Raw genomic sequence first — 11,376 nt, 5'->3', positions numbered from 1 at the left:
TCAAAAAGGAATGAATATATATATATATATATATATATATATATATATATATATTGACTTAATGCACATTTTAATCTCAGAAAATGCCTTCCACGTGGCTAAAACTAGAATGATTTTTCCATTTTTTCATATTCTACTTTTGTGAGTTAACTGTTTTTGAACGTAAGTACTTACGTTGTACATCTGATTTTGGTGAGTAAATCTTTCAATTTCATACACTAAAACTTAAACATAATACATCACTTAAGCGGAATCAAATTACTTACCACTTGAACTAACCCTTGTTAGTCAAAAAAAATATTAGTATAATGTTAATTAAATTAACCTACCATAGTAGTTATTAAGTTAGATATTTTAAATCTGACGTAAATTATATTTAAAATATATTAATTAAATTTTAAACACGTACACCTATTATATCGTTTTACCAATTTAAAGAAATAACCCTCCAAGTTTTATTGATATTTTCTAACCTAACGGATTCAAATTGTGCATGACATAGATGCACATCATAATTTAGGCATTGGCATATGCATGTTGTCCTTAAGGTGGATAAGTACCGACCCTAAAATTAAAATTTCTCTTTAAAATCCGATTTGATTATTCCTTTTATTAATTGTGTCGATCATGAGATTTTATTTATGTTCGCTCATATATAAAAAATTATATTGTTAATAAATGTGTGCGTAATTTCTAAATTTGTCACTGAATTCAGAGAATATGATGGTTCAAGTAGAGATGTAAACGAACCGAACAAACACGAACGAGGATATGTTCATGTTTATTCGTTTAATTTTAACCGAACAAACGAACGAAATTTTTTGTTTGTGTTCGTTCATTAAAAATTTTAGCTTGTTCGTGTTCGTTCATTTTCGTCTGTTTAAACGATAAATGAACACAAATGAACATACATAAACGAATGAACATAAAATTAATTGGTTTATATCTGAGAAGTGTCTTTTTTTTCAAATAATTTTAGGACTTATGTTTTTCTTTAATTGATTTGAGTACTTTTTATTTGGGTTTAAAATTAATCGAGTTTAAAAATTTTAATGGGTTTAAGGTTAAAATTTAAGAAGTCTTTATATTTCAAACGAGCCTGGAGAACATAAACGAACGAACATAAATGAATGTGTTAGGATCGAAGAGGCTCAATTTGATCAACCAAAAATTGCACAAGAGGGTGAATTGGCAAAAGTTTGTTTAGGGAGCAAGGGGAATAGAAGATACAAAAATTTTGCATAGCAATTTATAGTGTTTCGACTTCTCAACTAAGTCTATCTCCACTACCTTAGCTCCTCACTAAGGATTTTCTAACAAATTCACTAATTTGTTCTTTCTTTTTCAAGGACAAAGAGATAACCTTTGCAATACTCCCTAGCTTTTCAAATGCTCAACTAGAACCAAAACCCCTTTATAAGGAAATGAAATGTAAACAAATAAAACATTTCTAAGGTAGGTGTTTACAAAGAATTAAGCTCACTAGAACAAAATATTTACAAGAGAATAGAATAAAGAGTGAAAAGTTCTTCTCTTGTGTTTGATTGCTTGGATATGTGTTCTAACCCTTCTTCAAGTGTCTTGAACTTGTATTTATATGTTGGAATGAAGTTGTTATCAATTCTAGCCGTTAAAAGTGTTTTGGAACTGTTGGGGATGTTTTTCGTTGCAAAATAAAATTGCCCAGAACAGAGGGTATTGGTACTCTTATAGGGAGTATCAGTAATACCTTTGTTATTTTTAAATCAACTAACCGTTACTAGCCGTTGAGGCCTGATGATATCGAGACTATTCCTATGGTATCGATACTACTATACAAAGTAGTATCGATACTCCTTTAAGTATCAGTACCATTTTTGCATTCTGAAATTTGAGCAATGCTAGTAGTATCGATACCTCCCTTACCTTTGGTATCGTTACCATATGAACAATATCGGTACTATTCATGAGGTATCGATACTGTAAGAACAATATCAGTACTGTTTGTCCAGAAAAACATTTTGTGTTCAATTCCAAGTTAAACGAACTTCGAATTATTTTTGAAAACTTTGAATAAATTCAATTCAAGTCCAAAAACATTTTGCCTTAAATTGTTATATTAAAATATAGTTCAATAGAATGAACTTAAACAAACGGACTATCGAATGTTCACGAGCGTAAATGAATGAACGAGTCTTTTGTTCGTGTTCATTTTATAGTTACATAAATCGCTCAATAGCCCACGATCTACGTAATGTACGCTGCGATCCAAAACGCGGTACGAACGTGTTCCAGGTCGTTCCAAAATTGCGATTCGGTACGAAAGCTTATATAATTCGGTACGAACGCGTTCTAGGTCGTTCCAAAATCGCCGGAGACGAAAAAAGTTGAAGCTTTCTTCGTAGATCTATGTTGATAGACCCATTTTTAGGCGAAAATAACCTTGGATCTGAAACAAGGGTGAGGAAACGCTTCGGGTGACATCTCTCTTTTAATTCCGACGCCGACGTACGATGGCGGCCGTCGATGACGCGGCGAAAAACCCACCGAAATCTGGGCGCCGGTTGTATCTCCCTCCCTCTCTCTCTCAAAACTGAGAAATGAAACAAAATGAAAATAATCCCCATTGGGCTTATATGATTACATACATACATACATACATACATACATACATACATACATACATACATACATACATACATACATACATACATACATACATACATACATACATACATATATATATATATATATATATATATATATATATATATTAAGCAAAACACAATCATTTTGGCTTTTCCACATTTCAGTGTTTCTGGTTAAGGTAAATATCTGTTTAAATCCTTGTTTTTTATGTGTTATTTCAGTTATTAAGGAAGTTTTAATTTCTTTTATTCCTACTATTTATAGTTACTTATAAAATTTGATATAGAAAAATAGCAACCTAAGAAACTGGTACATCATACCAATTTATATGGTACATCGTACCGGAGCGATCCGAAATGAGTCTACACCTCCTCGTACCGAATTTTAGGGACCTAGCGAATTACGATCCCGTTCGACGTTCCCGTACCGGAGCGTACCGCGATCCATGTGACTATGGTTCATTCATTTAATTAAACGAACATAAAATCTTGTTCATGTTCGTTTGTTTAATAAAAAAATGAACAAAAACGAACTTCCCGTCGAACGATTCATGAACCATTTACTGAATGTTCGCTTCGTTTACAATCCTAGTTTCAAGTGTGAAACATGGAGCCCCAAATTTAAGGGGGGGAAATCAATGTACCATAAAAGGATTCAACTTTGAGATAAAGATCCACAAACAATCCAATTATGGCAACAAAAGATTGCTATGTATAAAGTGGTCAATGCCAACAACATTATAAATAAAAATCAATAATGAACTCAATAAGTCCAACATTATAAATAAAAATCAATAATGAACTCAATATTTCATATTTAAATAATTTAGTATAATTCTCAAAAAAAATTCGTCCGACGCTAGTTAGAGCGCGCCTCGACGCCTTTTCAAGAGTCAGAGCAACATAGATAAAAAAATAAATAATAAAAGCTAAGCTATGAGGTGAACAAGCCTTGGAGTTGGATCAAAGAGATCAAGGGGGGAAAAACTAATCTTTCAAGCAAATATATACCCTCTCAATATATATGCAATCCAGTTTACCACACGAAATCGATCTTTAGACCATCAGAACCTCAGTTTTATTATATACAAATGAACACAGAGATTTAAGAAGCGGTTCAATCCATACCCGAAGATACAAGGTATCTAGTTATACAATCTTATAGAGGCCTCAATAGTGGGTAGTCCTCGAGTAGTTCTCGCTCCGATAATGTGTCATCTTCATTTTGAGGTGTCCACAAGACCTCAACTGCCTGAATGGGAATCAAGGAAATATCAGGAATGAGCAATCTCGAGTGCTCGAAATTCGGGGGAATAAGACGAGTTCTTACCATTATTTTGCTTGAAGGGATGGAGGCAAGCTTTTGCAAGGCTTCCTTTAAGTCACCACTTCCATTAATGGCAGGCAATTTATGTACTCCCTCAGCAGCCACCAATATTGTTATCTGAAATTTCAGAACTTGGTTAGAAACAAAATAAGTATTAACTCGAAAACTAGACTCACGGTTCTTATTCCCTCTGAAATTTATCACTAAAACCCAGTTTACATCAATTTTAATGGTAATTTACTACTGAAACAATGTGTATTTTTCATATCATTCACCCAATAGATTTGCAGTAACCATAAAAAGTAAGGTCTTACCACTATGTACTCATTGCTAAATCCACTAGCTTTCAGACTACTTGTACTTTGTCTTTTAATATTGTTCACATTCACTAGAGTCTCTTCATCGAATTTACCCCGTTCTTCAATCGAGAGTTGATTGAAGCGTTTCTCCCCGTCGTCCATGCTTCGTTTCACGTCAACCTGAAGATATATAGTATGTCAAAATTTCAACAATGGTATACTGTTAATGAGATTACTACAATAAAAGGACCCTTTAGTTATGTGGCCAATGAGGAATGCAAAGAATGACGGTCCTGGATATCTTCAACCAAGACCTTTCCAGCTAAAATATTACTACCTAAGAAATTACCAACATTCATAAACTTCAAGATTTCCTCAGCTCTACCCTCTGATATTCCAGCTCTCATATCAGCCTTCGAGGAGCTTGTTCCTCATTCTTTTATTTGGAGACTTGTCCCTGGTGCCATAATTTGGACAATCTGGAAATTCAGGAACTCCATTGTCTTCGAAAAAGGATCTGCAAACTCATCACTCTTATCTTTTTATCAAGGTTCAGATTAGCAGCATGGTATTCGGCAAAGAATCCTACGTCTTTGATTCCTCTTGGCCTTCTTATTGGTGACCCTTCCCTAGCAGACTCATGAAAAATTATTAAAAAGAAAAAGACTCTTCCCGTGGTTTGGTCTCCCCCTCCTGAGGGTTTTCTAAAGTTAAATGTCGATGAAGCAGTTAACTGGGATTGGAAAGCGGGTGGTATAGGAGGTTTGCTAAGGGATTCCAGCAGGTGTATTTTAGGCTCATTTTCGGAACCTACTGGCTCGGTACCTCCTGTACTGGCTGAACTAAAAGCAATCAGAGATGGACTTTGTTTTTTCACATCATCAGAATGGGGAGAAAAGGGTCGCTTGATCTTGGAAAGTGGTTGTAAGAGTGCTCTAGAGTGGATTAAGAACCCTGCTTCATGTCCTTCGTGTTTTGAGTCAATTGTTAGGGAAATCGAGTCTCTTGTATCGGGTAAGGAGATCCTATTTCGTTTCATCCAAAGAAGTGCTCATTGGGAGGCAGACGAGTTAGCTAAGAAAGGGATTGGTTAATGTTAGGAAGTAAGAGGGTTGAGTCTAGTTGTACGATTTTTGTAAGGGTGCGCTTTTTTAAACTGATTGTAAATCCTGAGGGTTGGTTTCAGCCCTATTTTCAATAAAACCTTAGGTACTCTTTTCCCCCTTCCGCTTTTTGTCGGGATACCGCTTTGGTATTCTGACAATTATGAAGGAGGTTTTTAACTTCAGAGTGTGGCATTGTTTTGATCTTTGAGAACATTTTATGCATGCAAAAGAATCTTTATATCTACCACAAAGCATGTGCTTGTCTTTAAACTATTCTCCAAGACTTGAGTTACATAAAAAAGCATACCCACATACGCAATTCGTTCACCAAGGAACACAAACAAAATATTACAAAAGGTTAACTTACAGATGAATAACCTGAGATGCAATAATCAGGATGACGAAGCAAAACTAATGTTGTCTCTGCAAACATGAAAAAGAGGGATGTAAGGTAACCATTCTGACAGACATTGAACTTGACATGGTTAAGAAAAATAGCAGACATACACTACTTAGAACCAGATCACTTTATACATGTTACAAGTATTGCTCTAGTAAAACAGAGAAGAAATATTGCAGCTCTGTGCCCATTCATTGCATGGGAAATATCCATTTAACCATCAGCAAAATCAGAAGAAAGCAATGCAATGGATGGTATCTATGTGCATTTCAATAAAACTAAGCCACTAACTGGGTAAAAAGTTTAGGAACCCGTTGTAATAATTGTATGTCAGCAATTTTATTAGCTACCGTACAGCTGTTATTCTCTAAAGCAGATTTCAGAATAGTAAATAGCATAATTAGGCTATAGGGCTGTAAGATTCAAAACCTTTAAATATAGACAGATCTTAGAAAGCTTTACCTGTCAATACAAAGCTTAGACCCTCAGAGGTAGAGGTATCAGCCACTTCAGCGATCCGATTAAAATCCTTTTGAAGAGTCCGTCCTATACCCAACAACCCGACCTAATAATACAAACAATAGTGAGACTACATATGAACAAATGACGATCGAATTCCTTGTCTAGCTCATTTTGCATAACAATTCTTCACACAAAACAAAGCCTCAATACTTAATTAGAAAAGAAATTCATATAAACACTATGTGACTATAAAGATTCTACCAAAATTCAATTTAAGCAACCCTCCTCTATAATTTTCATTTCACATTCAATATATGCAGTTGATAATCCTATTTTTTCACATGTTGATTAACCATGTATTTATTGATGCATACGAGAATCGGTACTTCATATCTTACACTTGTAAACACATCTGATCAGTAGTATTCTCATTCTTGGATAATGGATATCAACTTGTTGATTTGTATCAATTATGCAAAAAACAAAGGAACAATTCCTTATAATACAATATTTCTTCTAACCTAAAAAGCAACTTCACCATAATTACTAGGAGATTTACATGCACAAATAATTACAGAACGAACAGTAATCGGTTCAGTAATGTTAAACATACATTTGAGAACTATACACCTATTCAAACTTAATTAAAGTAAAAGGAACAAATAAAAACCAATTAAAATTATCCAAAAACTTACCTGAAGCTTAAGAACAGTAGTCTTTTCACTAGCAGTAAGCACACTGCTCTCAGACCGATCCGAAAGGAAACCGGAAACCAAAACAAAGGCAGCAAACCCAACCAAAATAAAGAACAAACTCGAACCGGCACCAACACCAACACCAAAAGCTGGCCCCATGTAAAATCCACCACCGCCAAACGGAGCAGGCGCGTAATAAGGAACCGAATACGAAGAAGAAAAACGCGACCCTCCATTCCTGGGAACCGAATAACTCCTCGAAGACGAAGAACTCGAAGAAAAAGACCTTCCGGCCATCCTCCCACCAGATGCAGCCAAAGCAGCGTTATTGGGATCGTACATTAGCAACAAACCCAGTAAAACAGCAGCTATAGCCGGCCTTTTTAATGCTTTCAAAGCTCTGGAGATTGTTTGAGCAACAATCTCGAATGGGCTTTTATCAATCGAGCTGGAACTCAATTGGTTGTCGGAACCCAAACTCGCGCTCATCGAATGCTTCCTCTGCTCCGACGAGAAGAAGCATTTAACCGCGTACTTAGCCGAACGGCGGCCGTTCAAAGCCAACGTTCCGGTGAATTTGAATAAGCGAGGAATGGGAAGAGGAGGCAGATGAAGAGGTAAAGAGTGTTTGAAGTTCAAAGTGTTGGGTTTGAGCAAAGAAGAAGTAGATGTCGCCATGGTGAATGGAGAAAGATGATGACGATGAGCTTTGGGTCTGAAGGAGATATTTTATGAATAAATGAGGTAGATGAGATTTAGTGGGGAATAATAAGTTTGGAGGATTGTTGTGATGGTGAAATTTGAAGGAGTTTGTGGCCATGGAAAGAGGAGCTTCTTGCCTAACCTCATCTCCATTTGAATTGTCATTCAAAATTATAACATCCAATTAAAATAAGTTATTGTTTTGTTAGGTCTATTACTATTAAAAGAGAGGCTCGAGTGTTACAATTAAAAGTAAGGGTTAACTACACAAATGATAACTTATGTTTATGTTTTTCTACTTTTGATCAATGATTTAAAAAAATATGGTGACATTTGTTTTTATTTAATTAAGATACGATCATTTTAGTTATTATTTAATTAAAATGTAATCATCACAGGTTAATTACGGTTAATAATTAACAGAATATGTGATGTGATAGTTGGTATAATCATATATTTGGTCCCTACTGTTTACATATTCTCTCAATTTAGTCATACTTTTAAATAAATTTTGACATAAAATATATTTAATAAGTTAATATAAAAATATTTTTAAATTTAACATATAAAAAATATTATGAATTTAATTATTTATACGCTAAGATACAAAATATATTCACCATGTTGTCTACTTTAGACCAAACAATGATCTTGGCTTAATGGTTAGTTACATGTTTAGTTTTTTAAGTGTCTTTGACAGAATATGTTGTCCTGATTTCTGACCTATCACTAATTGAAAATTATTATCTTTTTGTATATTTATTGAAATCAATTTTTGTTTGTTCTAAACGAAAATAAATTGATATACTAATCCAATGGTATAAGATTCATCCCCTAATAATTTTTTTAGAATTTATGATGATTTTATAAACTTACCGTTCAGAACATAATCTCTAGGCAGATTTTACCAAATAGTGTCCTTGATTTATTCACTAATTCTATTAGCTTACTAGATGAACATATAAGCTTAAATTATACTTCATATAACACTAGGAGTCGCTTCTTAACATAACTCAAACACTAGCTCATCGCAAGCCAATGTTTATTCGAAACATAAATACGAACTAAATGCTCTCACCTGGTGTCCTTAATTTGTAAACATTCCTTAGAAATTCACATTTCATCCTTAAGCTTCTCCTTAGCTTTAATATTGTTTAATCTTGATTCCATCACACAATCTAAATGAACATCATTACCAAATATATTCAAATGCAAACCACATGTTAGAATCTTACTAACATAGGCATACATAGAAATTAGACTCTTAAAAATTCTTTCAATGCTCATTCAATAATAATTTCATGTCACAACATAAATGTTGACCTTAACACTTCCAATTGGTCATTCAAATTCAATTTAATCCTAATTTCACAAACATTTTCACTTAAGCTTCCAACTTTCCAAAATAGTCAAATTTTACATTCTAACATCAATTTCAACACTCAAACATTAATTTACAGCATAATAAATCAACTATTTCATAATTACACATCAACCCATAACTTTTTCATAATTACCAGGTCCCCCAACTTTTCAAAAATTATCAAATGGTCCCCAAATTTTTCTAAGGCTTGTGGAATACTTTTTACATCATTTCCAGCCCCTACATAAATTTTCTAAAATTTTTCTCCCTTGTTCAAGCTTAGGCTGAATACTTTAAAAGTTAAAGACTAGGGTTTTCATGATTTTACTCGATTTTGATTCGATTCAAGGATGAAATCAACATCGATTCAACCTTATACAATCTCTACTATCAAAGCCCTAACTTAATTTCATCAAAAAAATATTTTTCCCTAAAGCTAGGGTTTGGCCGAAACTTTATATGTTCATATAACCTTATACAAGTGATTTTAATCATCAATCGTGCTTGGAAATGATTCTATAACCTCAAAAAATCAAAATCCTTCATCAATTCCATAAACCCTAATGTGAACATAAACGCTAGAGTTTAGGATCTTTCAACACAAACCAAATTAGCAAGCAATAACAGTGCCAAATGATAGCGTTTTTTAAATAGAAAAATTTCTATTTCACGATATAATCCAAAATCTAAAAGAAATTGCTCAAAAATTAAAAATAAAAAATTCTCTTACCTAGGTATGAAGGAGCACGAAATGTTGGCTGAAAATTGGCTTGGTTTCATGAAATTTTGGTAAATTTCATGCTAATTTAGCCTTCAAATTTTCCTGAAATTTCTATTCAATCCAATTTATCGAATTTTTACCAAACTTTAACACTTTCTAGTCTTTAACACAAATTTTGGATCAAGAATCTAATTTCAATAAAACCCCACTCTCAAGAGTAAACTATCCATTTATGGAATAAAAATTCTTTTTGATAAAATTACCACTTAGGTCCCTAAACTTTTTCCAACTTTACACTTTAGTTACTAAAGTTTTAAAATTTACATTTTGACCACTAATCAAAATTTTGGGGTATTATGTGATGAGTTAGCATCCATTTTTTAATGCATAATTTGATATGTTGTGCAGTGTTCTTTTATTTATTTTTTCCTCCTTTTATATTTTCGGGATTGAATATTGGCTCATATAGTTTGTTGGATTTCCGTTTGGGGTATTTTACCCTTAGTCCATCTCTTTTATATTTCAAGTTCATGTATACAGTGTTATACTTTATAATTCAAGCAATTTGTTATTTTTCAAGATATTCTTGTTTCATTAACGGGTTTTTTTCATTATATTTATTGTATTTCTCATTGGCAATAACCTTGTAATTGTAAATTTGAAATCTAGGTTGATCGTGCATACGAAAATGACACATAAAACAAATATAAAAATCATCGATAGATCTGTAGACACTAATTTTCGTCCGACATTACATAATTCATTCCTATTTATTATGTGACTTATTTATAGTATATGATATACGTATATTATATGGTGAATACGCATTGTATATTTATGAGGTTATTTACGTTATATAGTGTGCATGCATTTGTATACATTGTATTTATATGTATATATTATGCGTATATTATATATACATTTTTTTCATATATGGAATTTACATACATTAATGTTGCTTGGTTTTGTATCAGGCTCAAACCCAAAGCCCGTTTCAAGTGAAGCCCAACAAGTGTGCAACCCTAGGTGAGTTAGGGTTTCTCCTATTTTGTTCCTCAGCGTCGTGCTACACTCTAGCCACGCCAACAACCCCGAATTTTTAGACTCTATTCCGACGGCAACACCGAGTTTTCCGGCGCACAAACAAGGCAACAAAAAAAAAACAGAAAAATATATTAGAGTTTGAGTCCTAGTAGGAGTCCAAGATCGAACTAAAAATAGGACTTTTGAACCCTATAAATGCATGCAACTCACAAGAGATCGAGGGAAAAAAATGGCCCAACATTCAAAACGACGGAGAGCATAGCTGATACTGGTGCACCATTCTTTTTGGCAGCCATAGGAATGAACACCACACTTCCGTTATTGAAGTCCTCAAGACTCCTTCGCCGCCACATTCTTAAAACCCACCGTGGCCTCTGCACCGAATCCAACCCACAATCAACTCCGCCCCCGCCCCCAAAAATAAAAAAACACAAGGTCGCAATTGTTGCAGGTGTTCCTCGAAATATTTGAGAAAATGGGGAAATTAGGGGAAAAGAGAGTAAATTTGTGAAGAAGAATCTTCAATCTGTGTTGAAAAGGAAACGACAGTTGAAATCTATGTTCAAAATGAAGGCTTTTAAAAGAGATAAGAAGGAAGAAGCAGAAAACCTTGACGAAGATCAAACAAGG

The 11,376-nt window shown here is 33.7% G+C and overlaps 1 protein-coding gene across 1 annotated transcript; it reads right to left on the bottom strand.

Annotated features, from left to right (window-relative positions):
• Positions 1–3,605: 3,605 nt before the first annotated feature.
• LOC120154850 lies at positions 3,606–7,642 on the bottom strand. The gene is made up of 6 exons (XM_039166496.1): positions 6,917–7,642; positions 6,222–6,324; positions 5,727–5,782; positions 4,269–4,433; positions 3,958–4,071; positions 3,606–3,879 (listed from the first exon to the last, which is right to left on the bottom strand). The coding sequence occupies exons 1-6, from the start codon at positions 7,592–7,594 to the stop codon at positions 3,787–3,789; spliced, it is 1,209 nt and encodes a 402-aa protein (XP_039022427.1). The 5' UTR covers positions 7,595–7,642; the 3' UTR covers positions 3,606–3,786.
• Positions 7,643–11,376: the final 3,734 nt, after the last annotated feature.

Source organism: Hibiscus syriacus, unplaced genomic scaffold (assembly GCF_006381635.1).
Source record: "Hibiscus syriacus cultivar Baekdansim isolate YM2019G1 unplaced genomic scaffold, ASM638163v2 tig00111151_pilon, whole genome shotgun sequence".
Taxonomy (NCBI): Eukaryota; Viridiplantae; Streptophyta; class Magnoliopsida; order Malvales; family Malvaceae; genus Hibiscus; species Hibiscus syriacus.
The sequence above is the reverse complement of the archived record's forward strand: the minus strand, read 5'-3'. Positions and strand labels throughout refer to the sequence as shown.